The 18,201-nt window shown below is 46.0% G+C and overlaps 1 protein-coding gene across 1 annotated transcript in view; it reads right to left on the reverse strand.

Annotated features, from left to right (window-relative positions):
- The window catches only part of MGAT4A (alpha-1,3-mannosyl-glycoprotein 4-beta-N-acetylglucosaminyltransferase A), a 107,119-nt gene extending 90,441 nt beyond the window's left edge, over positions 1–16,678 (reverse strand). The window contains exons 1-2 of the mRNA XM_075336398.1: positions 16,458–16,678; positions 7,798–8,128 (exon numbers count right to left, since the gene is read on the reverse strand). Of these exons, the coding sequence (XP_075192513.1) occupies positions 7,798–7,891 (94 nt within the window). The 5' untranslated portion in view covers positions 7,892–8,128; positions 16,458–16,678. The remainder of the gene's footprint in view (positions 1–7,797; positions 8,129–16,457) is intronic.
- Between the last annotated feature and the right edge of the window lie 1,523 nt (positions 16,679–18,201).

Genomic DNA, 18,201 nt, shown 5'->3' on the forward strand with positions numbered 1-18,201 from the left:
TCAGAGGGTTTCCAGACACATTCTGAGGGACACATAGCGGTCTTCAAATATTACCCCTGTCAATGCCTCACAATATATATACACACACACACACACACACACATACATACATATTATGGGATCAGAGCAGTCTAGGACTGCACCTGCCGGCAATTCTGCTGCTTCCCGTCATCAGAGGAGCTGTTCGTCTTCCAGGCTGCTCTGTCAATGTGGGATGACTGCCTACATCATGGTGATGGGTCCCGCTCCTCCCTATCAGAATGACATTGGAAATCATGTTCCTCCAACAGAGCAGAGCGGAAGAGAATAAGTTGCTTTTCCGATGTAAGGTCAGCAGAAGACGGTAAATCAGCAGTAGGAGTGGTCCTTCACCGCTCTAGTCTGGTGACAGGTAGAAAAAGGCAGAAAGGCGGGTAGTTAGCAACTACCTGCCTGTTTTTTTCTTCGGCCCATAGAAGAAAAAAAAAAAAAAAAGAAGAAAAAAAAAAGGTCCTGGACAACCCCTTTAAGCAAAACTTTACAGAATCAAAACCTGGCCAAATCAAGATTGACAAAATGCACACTGCCATCCTTGTCAAGAAGCACACAAAAGATCCTGTCTTTTTCAGGGTTAAAAGGGCGTAATCATAAAATGACCTGTAGTTTAATATACATTGTGTAACATGTATGTTTTTTTTAAAAAAATTTCAATTTTTCATATAATGTTCTTTACTTAAAAAAAAAAACAAAAACAAAAAAACAACAAACAACTTAGTGATCCTCCAATGTTCCTAATGGTTATGAGGGTTATGAGACGCTTTTTTTACACTTATACTTCCCGTCCTGTCATGAAGATTTTTCAGCAGGCTCCTTATCATCAGAGGTAGTTTTACAATGATAGGCAACACTTATTTACACATCACAAATGATCCACTAATCACAATAGTGATGGTATAACTTCCCCTTCCTTCCCAATGACCCCACATGCTCTATAGACAATTCAACATAAGGCCCCTTTCACACGTCAGTGATTCTGGTACGTTTGTGCTTTTTTTTAAACGTACCAGAATCACTGACATACGCAGACCCATTATAATGAATGGATCTGCTCACACGTCAGTGATTTTTCACTGCACGTGTCTCCGTGCAGCGTACCCGCGTGTGCGTGATTGCTGCACGGAGACATGTCCATTTTTTTCTAGCATCATTGATGTCCCACGGACCACGCAGTGGTGTGGTCCGTGAAACACATGCCATAAAAAAACGTGCTTTTAAAATAAAAATCATTTTTACTCACCCGGCTCCAGCGATGTCCTCTGCAGCCCGTGCAGCCTGCTGCTACTGAGCCGGCTCATTACTGTCGCGCATATTCATGATGCACGACACAGCCGACCCGGAAGCAGCTGCTGTGGGGGTCAGCGCCGGCCGGATGCTGCACCGCGGGAGCGATCAGCACCATGGAGAGCGGGAGCGCGCACAGGTGAGTTAATCTCTAAGTTCAATCACGGGCCACGGAGAACGGAGCCCGGATTGCACTTAGACAACCCACGTGTGCCGTGATTCACAGCACACGGAGGGACATGTGCGTGTTTTACACGCCAGTGAAAAACGTCAGTGTTTTTCACTGACGTGTGAAACGGGCCTAAGAGTGTTGCAATGGTCAGACTCAGACCCTATGTACAGGTGTTGTTTCCTGAAACAACAACGTTAAATTCTTGGGGACGAGAACAAAAAAAAAAAATACAAAAAAAAAACAAAACAACAGTGGCCAGTGTAAAGATAAAAATATATAATTAAAAATATTGCAATACACAAATTGTGATATATGGAAAAAATATTGCCCAAACAAACCTTAACAACAAGAACCTGATTTAAACAATGCATTTTATCTAATTACTTACTTTCAAAAAGGTCAATTACACAGATACTGCTATAAAATAACCTAACAACAGTATACAGAAGCTGGGGAATACTGACAATTGATTTTATTATGGGTGTGAACATTTATTAGTTATGGGAAGCGGGGTTGCATTGCACGTCATACAGGTGGACAGCATGTGAGAAGGCGGCCATCACTTGGGAGTACAGTAAAGCCGTCCACCTGAAGTCAGACATGTTGGATGAGACTGACCCCCGGTTTGTACATTGGAGCCACGGTAAAGACATGTGGTTTCCCTAATCACAAAAGGGCCAAAACAGATAGAAGCAAGAGGATAAAATACACTTATTACTATTGAGGACTACTATACTCTACAATACTACAATAATACTTCATGCTACACCGTATAAAAGCATAAATACTTAGGTTAAGTGCCATTTACCATGTTATCGTATGATCCTCATGTGAAACTTGTTTTGTTGATGACTCCCACAGACTTTAGCTGTTATTACATGTGTCCGTGACATGAAGGACAGTCCACTATTTTGATAGCCAAGGTAATGGCCAACTGATTTCAACAGTCTACCCTCACGCTAGATAGTAATAAAAGGTATTCTCTACAGTGTGAAGACCCCACTAAACATCTCAACGTGATGGATCCCTCTAGAACAGGAGGAGTGTGATGTTGGAGTCACATCAGTCATACCTGAATCTTCAGTTTTTTGAGGAATTAGGTTTTAATATTATCGTAGTAGCAGGACAGCAGCGATTAGAGACATAATCCATCTTCCAGAGCGCGCACAGCGCTGCAAGAAAGTCTTTATCATTTGTCTAATGTTACATTTTGATTCCAGATCAAACTATTCACTGTAACGTACAGTTAAACCTCGTTGCAACAACTGTATAATAAAGTAGACACTTCTACAGGGTGGTCCTCTCAAAATGATCAGTCACCAGAAATCTGGCCTGAAAATGGAGGTGGTCTTCTTGAGGTTTAGCTGTGCGTGCAATGACCAGAAGCACCTGGAAAAGTCAAAGGATTTTCTTCGGCTCCAGAGATTTCATCGTGCATTATAAAGCATGAAAGTTCTGAGCTTCTCACCCCAATCACGTCTTATCACGCCTGCGCGACACTCAGAATTAGGACAGTAAATTATATAAGGAAAGAGGATATTTGTGGCTTCTTAAAAAGAAAACTATGCATTAAGATTACCATGGACGTACTTATCCAACAGAAGCAGTAAGGACGTGCCAAGGAAAATCTTCCATGCCTGCCAACGCTGCTGTCAAGCTAAATATCATCTTCTCAATATCTGTTTGTATATATTATGTGATCATTCTTAATCTGTAATAAATTTAAAGGGAACCAGGATTTTTAACGTGTTAACCAAAAAAGCAGCAAAATCTCCAGGATCCAGCAGCAATGCTGAGTAAAACAAAAAATACTGACTATGCCACTTAACAATATTGGGCATTTCAGAGCGAGATCTTTGTACTAGCCCGATGCTCTGGCTAATAGAGGGCCATCTAAAGAAGCCGCTGCCCCCCTTACCTATTACTTCTATACTTACAACAGACATATTGAATCCAGTTGTCTGAACAAACCCTTTGGGAATTTAGGCCACAACATTGATAATGTGGCCAAAGATTGCGCTATGCCGCGGTTTCATCACAGCCTAACTCAGATGAATGGAGTCGCACTGCAACCTACAAGGTACTGTGACATCCAAGTAGAAACAAGTTGGATTTTTGTGACTTGCTGGATCGTAGCAAATTGTGAGTCGCAATGTGATCTCATTACCTAGCATTACACAGTGATGTTGCAGAGGCAAGAATCGCCATTGTAGGACTAGCCTAAAAGGATGTCTCATAGGTAAAAGCTTAGCACCCACCAATCTTCATTAATTGTTTCTGCTAATTTCAGAAAAATGGCGCTCACATTACAGTGACCTGGAGCAGGCTCACTTTCCAAAATTAGAACAAAGGCAGTTTCGGCCTTTGATGCTTCATCAGGTGCACGCTCCAAACCAGCATAACATAACTGTCGTGTTTGGACAATTCCTGAAGATTGAATAAAACTTGACTCTTGCCAATCTGTGAGGAATTATTAGATAATGGACCTTTGCAACTTGCCTCAGACCTGTAATTTTGCTGTAAAACAAAACAAAACAAAAAAAAACAAACACACACACAATAAAGTCTATGCCAAATATGTTGCAAGTGTCCAGCAACAGAAAACCGAAACACATTAGGAAACATTTACGACAATGTCATTGTAGGTTACAAAGCGATGCGATAGAACATAAATAGATGCAATGACATGTGACACTGTGTAGCCATAGCCTTATGTGTGATGTTGCAATGCAACACTGATCTTAATGTCTCCATGTTAGCCTAGCAGTAATGCTATGTTCACATCTGTCTTTCGCAGACTCCTGAGGACCATTATGGGGTTTTTACTGTTAAAGGGGTTGTCTGATCTCAATCCACAAGTCTGCAGTCAATCTATGTGTCACTCTGTCACTCTGTAACGCACTGTGCTCTGAGGATTTGCTGGTGTCAGGGCTGGAAACAGTGGTCATAGGTATGTGATATACAAATTCCCAGCCAGAATCTGACTAGATGGGGCGACCTTGCTTAATATAATTGTATTATGCTAGGTCGCGCCCCTCTAGTCGGATTCTGGCCAGGAGCATACATATTGCATACTCTTGGCCACATGACCGCCGTTCCCGGCTAGAACATCGGTGAGTCCTCACAGCGCATAGTGTGCACAATGTGAGGATTCACTAGTCGGCAGTAGCATAGAGTGACAAATAGAGTGACTTCAGAGTTATGGATTTAGACAGGACAATCCCTGTAATAAATGAATAAAAATAAATAAATACAATTGTAACATCAGTTTTGTAATTGAAAAAAATACAATTAAAAAAAAAAAAAACAAAACTAAACTAAAAAAAACACATTAAAAAACTTCTCTCACCACAGACATTTATGGCTAGAATTACAGGACTAAATTTGTTGAAGGATCCCGGTCAAAATTTTGGTAGGGACCAACAGACCACTTCTGTGTTCTGGACCCCCTATTGACTCACCTTAGCAACATATAGAAAAGGTGGCTGGCATGTTTATGCGGTCTATGGAAGCTATGGAGAAAGCCAAACCAAAGATTCCCTTAGACTGTAGATTAAATAAGTGTATGCGTGATCATCTCCAAACCTCATGAACATACGAGAGGGAAGGTGGTGGAGGCTCCAGAGCACATGCCCTGACTGCCAAATACATAGGTTACACACCCAGACAGGAATGTCAGGCAGGTGTGGGAGTATCGGTAGTACTGATACGGTGTTTGTCTGCCTGCTAAGAGACCGTGTCCTAGTTGGAAGTGGGACAATTAGGTCAAAAAACAAGCAAGCCCTAAATAAAGCTTTCTTTGGACTAGAATTACCGGTAATCGAAGTATGGATGATTACTTAACACTGCAGAAGCCTCTCTCATGCTAATGACCCCTAAATAAGATGCAGAGGATGGGAACTGAAAGTTTCCAAGTCAGGAGACATGGTGTCAAAATGTTCAAGAATATACAGTGTTGTGAAACACTATGGGCCGGATTCACTACTCCATTTTTTTTTCAAGTTTTAGTGTTTTGGCTTTTTTTTTTTTTTGCTTGCACCATATTCATCTATTTTTTTTTACTAGTTCACCACTGTGTCTCAAATTTACTAAAAATTTCACTGCGCACAAAATTCATGAAACGCGTGAGCTATTTTCAAAGAGTTGGTTTAAAAACGATAACGAATCCTAGAAGACAAAAAAAAAAAACAAACAATTCACATGAAGAATCTGGGCCTAGACGTTTTCATTCATTGCTCTATAACCTTGGGATAAACATCTGCCTATGGCAGGAGGGGCAGCTTAGGTGTGATTAATAACACACCACACAATAACCTAGATTTCAGGATACAGCCTGGTAGGTCAGATGGAGATTTTACACATCATGTGAAATATAACGCACTGTGATTACTATTTTATTGCATTTATACTGCAGACTACAATGCATGTGAAGCTGCTTCATACTGCAGTCATCCTATTGTAGTGAATGGGACAATATTGCCCTTTCCTCAAGCAAGAAATTATCTATTTGAATACAGTGACTCCATTACGAAGACCTGCAACAAGGTGGAAACGTCGGTCCCTTTCTTCTGTCGCTTTTTCATTTTCTATTGCATTATTTTTGGTGTGTGTTCACAAAAAAAAATAAAAATCAAATCTTGAGAGAGTGGCGGATTTATTCTCAGTGACAATACAAAGAGCAGAAGAGTCCGCTACCCTTCCTGAGCAACAAGACCCCTCTTCAAGCATTGGGAGTGTGACGAATCAGACCACTATCGTTTAGATACTGAAGGTCCATGCTAAAGATAGGCCAGCCATATTCTGAAAAGCTCCTTAAGGCCAGCCATATTCTGAAAAGCTCCTTAAGGCCAGCCATATTCTGAAAAGCTCCTTAAGGCCAGCCATATTCTGAAAAGCTCCTTAAGGCCAGCCATATTCTGAAAAGCTCCTTAAGGCCAGCCATATTCTGAAAAGCTCCTTAAGGCCAGCCATATTCTGAAAAGCTCCTTAAGGCCAGCCATATTCTGAAAAGCTCCTTAAGGCCAGCCATATTCTGAAAAGCTCCTTAAGGCCAGCCATATTCTGAAAAGCTCCTTAAGGCCAGCCATATTCTGAAAAGCTCCTTAAGGCCAGCCATATTCTGAAAAGCTCCTTAAGGCCAGTCATATTCTGAAAAGCTCCTTAAGGCCAGCCATATTCTGAAAAGCTCCTTAAGGCCAGCCATATTCTGAAAAGCTCCTTAAGGCCAGCCATTTTCTGAAAAGCTCCTTAAGGCCAGCCATATTCTGAAAAGCTCCTTAAGGCCAGCCATATTCTGAAAAGCTCCTTAAGGCCAGCCATATTCTGAAAAGCTCCTTAAGGCCAGCCATATTCTGAAAAGCTCCTTAAGGCCAGCCATATTCTGAAAAGCTCCTTAAGGCCAGCCATTTTCTGAAAAGCTCCTTAAGGCCAGCCATATTCTGAAAAGCTCCTTAAAGTTATGATAGCCCAAATACCAATTGGTGTATTCAATAGTCATTCAATTTCTAGGAGCACAGCAAAAATTACTAAAATTTAACCTTTAATAAATATACATTAAAAAGGTAGAAAAACCTCCACATAATCAACAAACGCCCCTTAAAACCTATTTTTACATGTCAGTATTTATATAAAACAACAATCATGTACAGAAAACAACATTTTAAAAAGTCTACCATTAGAGCACAGGAGGAAAAAAATCAGTTTGTACAAAACAATATACTGTATGTGAAACATTTTCTTGAAACATGTCAATTTTATTATGTTTTGTTCAGAAAACAAAATGAAAAAGTATAAAAAAAACCAAAGATTTTTACCAATATTTGGCTTCAATTAATAAAAAAAAAAATACTATGAGAGACCTTCCCTTTAAAAGTATATTTTACTTTTTGTAACATTTCTTAATCTTACTTTAAAAGTTAAATAAAATAATAATAAAAATAATGTGATCTTTTTGTTATGTTTTATTTATACATCCAATTAAAATGTAATTACTTAGCCACTTATTTTTTACAATGCTCTGAAATATGTGTATATGGAAGAACATTAGTCTGTATAGAAATATGTTAGAGATTGGATATAGTATGGTTGCGATACTTATCAGACAGCCCTGGGATGCCGGATTAGGTCGTGGACGGTCTGCTATGGGCTACCGTTTCACGCCCATGTACATACCGAAGAACTAGGCTTACAGCGCAGATCAATCATAGTACATCGCTGGGAGCAGTTCAATGATACGATAGGAGACTACATGGTATAACTATACATTCTTGTATGGTAGAAAATTAGAACTGTAACCGACAACCTACCTTTCCCATTTTGCCAGGCAGTGTACCAGGACAGGCTAAGGAAGGAAGTGATGAACACTAACGCGGTGGCCACAGTTCCATTTCGGAGCCTCATTTCATTGCACCATCACAGTGGTTCAGGAATGTCTTTTCTAGGTATCAACGATGAAAAAGTGAAAAAGGTACAACTTGTATTTACACAGCGCTGGGAATGCATCAATGGCACCGCCTCATCTGGCAGGACAGGGAACGCTCAGCTCTTCCATTTACACACAACATAATGACGTTCTTTCACTTCTCAGATTCAACGCCTGGCAACTTCACCTTGAGATCTGTTTTATTGTTTCTTTTACTTAAAGACAAGAGAAAAATGTATTTTCAGTGAAGGAAAGTCTGAAGCTGTGGCTGAGAGCAAAAAGATTCAGGTCACAAAGAATCACACAGTATAATGTCTAACAAGATTATCAGTCACAGTCATATCAATGCTCTACAGGGGGATTCAACCGAAGGCTGATCAGCCAGGACATTAATAGGCCACTAACAGCATAGCATTTCTTATAAGACCCGTTATTGTACCTATATCACTAGTCATTTTAATATTATAAGCTATTATTCATAAATTACCAGTTATTTCATTATGAAAAGTTATTACGTCTATACTACTAGTAATGGTGAGTGAGCACTACAATGTTCAGCACAAGTAGTGATGAGAGAGCACTACCATTATTAGGTGCTGGTAGTCGTAACGAGTAGTGATGAGTTAACACTGCGATGCTCAGGTGCTCAGTACTAGTAACGAGCAGTTGGATGCTCTGACGGGCTCGACTTGAGAATCTATGTATAATGGAAGTCAATGGTGAACACTAGCATTTTTTGGAGAAATTTGGAAAAATGCACGAGTTCCCTTAGACTACCATTATATTCGGTACACAAGTATAATAGGATACCGTCAACTGCTCGTTACGAGTACTGAGCACCAGAGCATGGTAGTGCTCACTCATCACTAGTTATGAGTACTGAGCACCAGATCATGGTAGTGCTCACTCATCACTAGTTATGAGTACTGAGCACCAGAGCACGGTAGTGCTCACTCATCATTAGTTATGAGTACTGAGCACCAGATCATGGTACTGCTCACTCATCACTACTCGTTACGAATACTGAGCATGATAGTGCTCACTCATCACTACTCGTTACGAATACTGAGCATGATAGAGCTCGCTTATCACTACTAGTTACAAGTACAGAGCACCTGAGCATGGTAGTGCTCGCTCATCACTAATTATTGTTCCTATATCAATAGCTATTTCTCTGTTAGCAGTTATTCACGCATTACCAGTTATTGTTCCTACATCAATAGTTATTTTTTTCATCAATAAAAAAACACTATGATCATTTGCAATAAGGTACATTAATGCCAGAGACAAAACACTATTTCCATACACCCTCAAAAATTAGAATAATTAAGAGATACAAACACCTCTAAAATTTCTAGAGCCATAATAGACTCTGAATGAAGCTGAATTGCACCGGCCTGTCAAAGACAGCAGAAGCCTGCACTACATATCAACCTTTACAGTAATCTTGTGGAGAACATTGTCAGAATTATGTGACACACAGTTAGGGCTAGGAGACATCACTATCCGCAAATACTTCAATTTCTGCAATATTTGCAGGTGAGTGTTCCCCAGACAGCAGCCAAGGGGAGTAGAGTACAGAGGAATGAGAATGGATTGAGCCTAATTAATAAGTAACCCAGGCGTATTTACCCAAAGCAGTAATTATTATTATTTCTACATCACTAGTGTTTGTTTCTAGATCACTATTCGAAATTAAAGGGGTTGTGGACTTTTATATTGATGACCTATCTTTAGGATAGATCATCAATATCCTAATTGGTGGGTGTGTGACACCCGGCCCCCGGCCAGAAGTGCTCATTTTCGGCGCTGCATGCACAGCTTTGGTGAGGGTACAGTGGCTGCAACTGTGAGAATATAATATATTTTTCTATATACTTTTTACTGTGAGAAAACAATACATTATATATTCTTTTATATGCTTTTCTATAACCATGCTTTCTTTTGTATATGAGTAACAAGATGGAGCCTGCAGCTGATATCAAATATAAGGGAACAGAAATGAAGAAATTGATAATGATGATGACTGTCTACAAAGTTCGAATCCATGACTGTGAGATAAGTGACAAGGACCCTGCGAGTTATGGTGGGTCTGAAAACAGGAAGGGCTGGAGAGGAAATTCTAAATATGGACAAATATTACATGCTTTCTGTATATGCTTTTAATATAACCAATGGCATACTTAGGAATTTTGCTAAAAGATTAACCCATTACTGTTCTATAAAAAAAGCTTGTAATAATAAAGCATGTCACATGTGCACCTGCTTTTCACTGAGAAAGGAATTTATACCAGCAGCATTTGTATGGTCTGAATTTCTCTGCCAGCGCTCAGTGACCTTCAATTTGATATTACAGCAGACATTCACTGGAAGAAGGAGATTTCTTTCCCAAAACTGTGGAATTTCTCCTTAACACAACCAGGTACTATACATCTGCCCCCCATTTCAGGCAAGAGGGCAGATGTGTAGTACCCAGCCGCGGCCACTATACAGTTGATGGAACTGTGAGGGCAGCTCCGCAACTGAGTGCTTCCGGCCTTCGGTGCTGTGAACAACTGAGCGGCAGTGATGAAGGATGTCACACCTACACGCATCAGATTTTGATGATCCATCCTAAGGATAGGCCACCGATGTAAAGGTCTTGAACCACACCTTTAAATCTGTGAACAACTGATATCAGCTGTATTGTAGCCTATCGACCATGACTCATTGAAGGTCAAAATATACATAAATAATGTAAAAATAAAATGACCAGGCTAAAGCTACGCTCACACGAGTGTATAAATCAGATGAGTGCAATGCGAGGAAATCTCATTGAATGTTGGTCAACCAGATTCTGGATGAGAGAAAAGTCACAGCATGCTGTAATTGTCTGCGAGAGCAGAGTCACTTGCACCCATACAAGTCTATGAGTGCGAGAGAAACATCGCACTGCACACGTATGACATGTAAGTGCAGTGTGATAATCACATCAGCTGACAATGAAAGAAGGGGGGATTAGTCCCTCCCTCTCCTCCGCAGCTGTGATCCAATCACAGTTACATGACACTCGGCTCATGCTGGCAGCAGACCCCGAGCTGAGGATCATTAGCATATCGCATTTGATGCCATACCATCATGTGAATCCAGCCTCAAAGAGGCAGTCTTGTATATCTTTAAAAGGAGGAAGCCCCCACTGGACTGGAAGCAATGACAATCCAACCACCAGTCACCTGGTGCCAGGGACATTCAGTGTTTTCAGCGGTTCAGTCCTTGGTGGTCATGGCATCATGTTTTCCAGTCCGGCATAGACTGTCAGAGTGAATCCATTTTTTGGGGGGCGGGGGGTTTCCCCTTTCTTTATCCAGGCTGGATTCCTTGTCAAGTTTACAGAGTTTGTCTTAATAGCTCTGCCGTGCAGCACAGAATGGAAAAAAAAACAACAAAAAAACAACTTTGTCTTACATCTTGTAACTAGGAATCAGGGGAAGGGCAGCTGGTCCAGGAGGTATTGTGTTCTGCACACCAGTGCTGTCCACTGGGGGATAACCTCATTAAAAATAGACAGAGGGTGTCCACTAATCAGTGTCTGTATCAGGGCATAGTGACAGGACTTGACTTCATCACGTAGCTCCTTCACTATCCGTGCGAATACGGCCACCTTACCCGCAATGAATACCTATGTAATCAAATACTTGAAAATAAGCCATATAGTTAATGGATAGAAAACTGCTGTCATATAGTACATCATACTCTATAAATAGAAGAATGGAATCAAGTCACGTACAAACACCCCTAAAAGCCATAGAGCATCATCAGAAGTCTGACTGCTGTAACCAGATAGACAAGTGACATCGCTGCGATCAGGATCTCTGTCCCTACATCATGCTGCTGTCCTCAGATAACATAACAAAAACCTGCTGCAAGATTCCCTTTAAAAGTGCTTCTGCCTAATCCGATTTTGATTTCAGGTATAATTGCTGTGAGGGAAGGCACCCCGGATGGCTAGCACGGGGTAGCATTCCCCTATAAAGGTCAAAGACTTCCTAGACAACGTTTCCCTGCTTGTACCTCAGAACCAAGATGTAGCAGAGCCAGCAATGTTACTGCAGACCTGTAGGCAGAGTCATACAGACATGAACCTGACAAGTTATCATGATGATCTAAAAAGTGAGCGGCCGAGAGAACAGACTGGTGAAGCGATTCAGCTAGAGGGGAAGAAATCACAAATACCAGCTTTTAGAGGCCCATGTTGTGGAAGCCACAGCAAAAGAAACAATGTCTAGAATTGATCAAGAGTGCTAAGAGCACACCGAACCCCCCCCCCCATGACTAAGAGCACACCGTAACCACCTCCATGGCTAAGAGCACACCGTAACCCCACCATGGCTAAGAGCACACCGAACCCCCCCCCCCATGACTAAGAGCACACCGTAACCACCTCCATGGCTAAGAGCACACCGTAACCCCACCATGGCTAAGAGCACACCGTAACCCCACCATGACTAAGAGCACACCGTAACCCCACCATGACTAAGAGCACACCGTAACCACCTCCATGGCTAAGAGCACACCGTAACCCCACCATGACTAAGAGCACACCGTAACCCCACCATGACTAAGAGCACACCGTAACCACCTCCATGGCTAAGAGCACACCGTAACCCCACCATGACTAAGAGCACACCGTAACCCCACCATGACTAAGAGCACACCGTAACCACCTCCATGGCTAAGAGCACACCGTAACCACCTCCATGGCTAAGAGCACACCGTAACCACCTCCATGGCTAAGAGCACACCGTAACCACCTCCATGGCTAAGAGCACACCGAACCCCCCCATGGCTAAGAGCACACCGTAACCACCTCCATGGCTAAGAGCACACCGAACCCCCCCATGGCTAAGAGCACACCGAACCCCCCCATGGCTAAGAGCACACCGAACCCCCCCCCATGACTAAGAGCACACCGAACCCCCCCATGACTAAGAGCACACCGAACCCCCCCCCATGACTAAGAGCACACCGAACCCCCCCCATGACTAAGAGCACACCGAACCCCCCCCATGACTAAGAGCACACCGAACCCCCCGCCCATGACTAAGAGCACACCGAACCCCCCGCCCATGACTAAGAGCACACCGAACCCCCCGCCCATGACTAAGAGCACACCGAACCCTCCCCCCCATGACTAAGAGCACACCGAACCCCCCCCGATGGCTAAGAGCACACCGTAACCCCCCCCCCCCCCATGGCTAAGAGCACACCGTAACCCCCCCCCGTGGCTAAGGGCACACCGTAACCCCCCTCCAAGGCTAAGAGCACACCGTAACCACCTCCATGGCTAAGAGCACACCGTAACCCCCCCATGGCTAAGGGCACACCGTAACCCCCCCCCCATGGCTAAGAGCACACCGTAACCCCTCCATGGCTAAGGGCACACCGTAACCCCCCCCGTGGCTAAGGGCACACCGTAACCCCCCCCGTGGCTAAGGGCACACCGTAACCCCCCCCAGTGGCTAAGGGCACACCGTAACCCCCCCGTGGCTAAGGGCACACCGTAACACCCCCCCCATGGCTAAGAGCACACCGTAACCCCCCCATGGCTAAGGGCACACCGTAAACCCACCATGGCTAAGGGCACACCGTAACCCCCCCATGGCTAAGAGCACGACAACTCCCTGGCTAAGAGCACTACATAACCCCCTGCCTAAACCTACACAAGTATCAAAGTACTGCTGGAACACATGAATTATTAACTCCTGAAATCTAATGTCATTACTGTGCTAAAGCCAAGTGGCTGCAAATAAAAGCGTTTAAAAGCCTGACTGCAGTGCCCATCACCGAGAATATCACACTTCCAGGAAAGTGACACCATCTCCTCATGGTAGGAAATGGCAAGCTCTGACAACAGTGACAGTAATCCAGCCCTGACACTGGCCATACACACACACAGGGGGGGCTGACGTGTCCTCAGGGTGGTCCGACGTGTCCTCAGGGTGGTCCGACGTGTCCTCAGGGTGGTCCGACGTGTCCTCAGGGTGGTCCGACGTGTCCTCAGGGTGGTCCGACGTGTCCTCAGGGTGGTCCGACGTGTCCTCAGGGTGGTCTGACTGGTGGTTAATCCTCAGGTGGGGGTTCGCTTTCCAACAACTGCACTGTACCACACTATTAAAAGGCTGCTACCCCCGGGGGGTAAGGGGCCACTACAACTTCCAAAGTAGGTGGGATTGTGCATTATGATGAGCTTCAGGACTAAAGGGCCCATATTCCTCCTACACAGGGGCCTCTTCATCTCTGTCTGCCCCTGATCATGCCAACAGGCCCGCATGGCTCAGAACTACAAAGTGGATTGTCTTAAGTATGCCGGACTGCGGTGGTGAAATAAACCCCATATAGAAACGTATTTATAGGGCAAACAACCCAAGGCCCATCTGTATCCTGCACAATAGGCTCCATAAAGGAAACCTAACTGTTGTTGATTCCCCGCTGTGATGTTATCTCAGGCCCGCGTTGGGTAAGAACACTGAGCCATAAAACATAATCAAATATGTGCTATAAGGCTGTGTTCACACTGCGTCTTTTCACTCAAAAAAGGCCATTTTTCAAAGATAACACACTTAAGGAAACTCCCCTCACTGAGTTCTGTACCTGAAGACTCTTTTTACTGTTTCTGAGCATTTTTTCTTTCTTCATATGCTCTTTTCTGAATTGGCCATGGAAGACAGCTGAAAAAGATGCAATGTGAACATACCCAAATATGTGTGTATAACCCACCTAAACCGACGTAGATCGGGGGCAAAGTCTCCTAAGAAAAGGGGGAGGGGCACGTCTGCTCGGACATATGGAGGGGGGCCACTTCTCTACGGACATATGGAGGGGGCCATGAAGTACCAGAACTTGCTAATAGGGTGAAGTCACCCTCTGGTAACGAGCCCTAGATGAAAGCCTCACTAGGAGTCATCATTGTGACGTGTAAGAGACCGAAAAGCAATTCCCAACAATATCCCCATCACAAGCGTTACAGGGAAGTCGCTGACAATAAAGCGCAGCTGACTCCATCTGGATTTTAGATATTGTATTAAACACATCAGGTACCAAAACGTCTCCCAGGAAGAGTGCCCTTGATCTCCATAGCAACCAGTCACAAACCACTGTTTCTGCAGTGCAATTGAGAAACTGCCATGGTTGCCAAGGAGGACTGGCACTGTTCATGGTCAGAGCTATGAATGGGGACTGGAATTAGACAAACCTCACAAAGTGGCTGAGGACTACAAGACAACGCAGTGAAAGCAGTGCAGACAGTGCCAGTGCTGCCTGAAATAATGCTCCCCACAGGAGCGGTGATGCCTACAGAGAAAGTGCTCCCCACAGTGCCAGTGCTGCCTGACCCAGTGCTACCCACAGTACCAGTGCTGCCCTCAGTGCCAGCGCTCCCCACAGTGCCAGCGCTGCCTGACCCAGTGCTACCCACAGTACCAGTGCTGCCTGACCCAGTGCTACCCACAGTACCAGTGCTGCCTGACCCAGTGCTGCCCACAGTGCCAGTGCTGCCTGACCCAGTGCTGCCCACAGTGCCAGTGCTGCCCTCAGTGCCAGTGCTACCCACAGTGCCAGCGCTGCCCACAGTGACAGCGCTGCCCACAGTGACAGCGCTGCCCACAGTGACAGCGCTGCCCACAGTGACAGCGCTGCCCACAGTGACAGCGCTGCCCACAGTGACAGTGCTGCCTGACCCAATGCTCCCCACAGGAACGGTGATGCCTACAGAGAAAGTGCTCCCCACAGTGCCAGTGCTGCCTGACCCAGTGCTGCCCACAGTACCAGTGCTGCCCTCAGTGCCAGTGCTACCCACAGTGCCAGCGCTACCCACAGTGACAGCGCTGCCCACAGTGACAGCGCTGCCCACAGTGACAGCGCTGCCCACAGTGACAGCGCTGCCCACAGTGACAGCGCTGCCCACAGTGACAGCGCTGCCTGACCCAATGCTCCCCACAGGAACGGTGATGCCTACAGAGAAAGTGCTCCCCACAGTGCCAGTGCTGCCTGACCCAGTGCTGCCCACAGTGACAGCGCTCCCCACAGTACCAGTGCTGCCTGACCCAATGCTCCCCACAGTACCAGTGCTGCCTGACCCAATGCTCCCCACAGTGCCAGTGCTGCCTGACCCAATGCTCCCCACAGTGCCAGTGCTCCCCACAGTGCCAGTGCTCCCCACAGAGCCAGTGCTGCCTGACCCAATGCTCCCCACAGTGCCAGTGCTCCCCACAGTGCCAGTGCTGCCTGACCCAATGCTTCCCACAGTACCAGTGCTGCCTGACCCAATGCTTCCCACAGTGCCAGTGCTCCCAGTATGACCCCCTGATGGGTCACCCACTCTGCGCAGTAGAGCCAGATCCGCCCTCTAGGACCACGGGAGGACAAGCAGCGAGCCCGGATATTAACCCTTTGGGCATGCCCTGCTGCAGGTCTGCCACACGACGTGAGGAGCGCGGGCCCCATACACCTAGCGCACACATGCCCCCTGCCCCGACACACACCGTGCCGCGCACTCCGGCCACTCACTTCGTCTCTCCGCACCCCGGTCTCCATGCTGTGTCCGGCCGCAGCGGGATCTCCCCGCATCCTGTCAGCCTCTCCACCGCCTCCGCTTACACCTACACCGACAGCGGCCGGACTCCGGAGCTCCGCCTACTACCGAGAAGAGTCCAATCCCGAGCAGTCAGGGGCGGAAACCAATTGTCATCAGTGGAGCCGACCCGAAGGTGTCAGTGAGGCCACGCCTCTGGACCATCCGGAGCTCTGTCACTGAGGCCACGCCCTCACCCGAAGGTCGGTTAGAGGCCACGCCCCATCCAACAGAGTTCTGACAGTGAGGCCACGCCCCCGAACCACCCGAAGGTCTACTGGAGAGGCCACGCCCCCGGCCGGTGCGGCAGCCGGCAGCTCGTGATAGCAGAGGCCGCTGGGTGGGAGGAGGTCTGTAGACGGGAGGACAGGCCGGAGCCGGGCAGGTGGGAGGGAGTGCTGCTGGCGGCCTCCTCTGCATATACAGTGCTCTCCATCTGTGGGGACCAGATCAGCGACGTATACAGTGAGGAGGGCGCTGCTGACCACACGGAACGTCATACATACTTTATAGCACAGAACACGGAAGGGTTAATCTTTACAAATCGTGTATAAAGCATGCTACTTATATAATAGAGAGCAATAAGGCAGACTGATGAGTGAGAGGAGGGCATAGCCTCAGGGAGAGGGCAGGATGGGAGGATAGAGGAGAGGATGGGAGGATAGAGGAGAGGATGGGAGGATAGAGCAGAGGATGGGAGGATAGAGGAGAGGATGGGAGGATAGAGGAGAGGATGGGAGGATAGAGGAGAGGATGGGAGGATAGAGGAGAGGATGGGAGGATAGAGCAGAGGATGGGAGGATAGAGCAGAGGATGGGAGGATAGAGGAGAGGATGGAAGGATAGAGGAGAGGATGGGAGGATAGAGGAGAGGATGGGAGGATAGAGGAGAGGATGGGAGAATAGAGGAAAGGATGGAAGGATAGAGGAGAGGATGGAAGGATAGAGGAGAGGATGGGAGGATAGAGGAGAGGATGGGAGGATAGAGGGGACGATGGGGGGATAGAGGAGAGGATGGGAGGGTAGAGGAGAGGATGGGAGGGTAGAGGAGAGGATGGGAGGATAGAGAAGAGGATGGGAGGATAGAGGAGAATATGGGAGGATAGAGAAGAGGATGGGGGGATAGATGAGAGGATGGGGGGATAGAGGAGAGGATGGGAGGATAGAGGAGAGGATGGGAGGATAGAGGAGAGGATGGAAGGATAGAGGAGAGGATGGGGGATAGAGGAGAGGATGGGAGGATAGAGGAGAGGATGGAAGCATAGAGGAGAGGATGGGAGGATAGAGGAGAGGATGGGGGATAGAGGAGAGGATGGGAGGATAGAGGAGAGGATGGAAGGATAGAGGAGAGGATGGGGGATAGAGGAGAGGATGGGAGGATAGAGGAGAGGGTGGGAGGATAGAGGAGAGGATGGGAGGATAGAGGAGAGGATGGGAGGATAGAGCAGAGGATGGGAGGATAGAGCAGAGGATGGGAGGATAGAGGAGAGGATGGGAGGATAGAGCAGAGGATGGGAGGATAGAGGAGAGGATGGGAGGATAGAGGAGAGGATGGAAGGATAGAGGAGAGGATGGGAGGATAGAGGCGAGGATGGGGGATAGAGGAGAGGATGGGAGGATAGAGGAGAGGATATTCTTTAACTTTTTTAGCTGCATGGACACTTTATTATTTAACCGTTAC

The sequence above is a fragment of the Anomaloglossus baeobatrachus genome, chromosome 2 (assembly GCF_048569485.1).
Source record: "Anomaloglossus baeobatrachus isolate aAnoBae1 chromosome 2, aAnoBae1.hap1, whole genome shotgun sequence".
In the NCBI taxonomy this organism is placed as follows: domain Eukaryota; kingdom Metazoa; phylum Chordata; class Amphibia; order Anura; family Aromobatidae; genus Anomaloglossus; species Anomaloglossus baeobatrachus.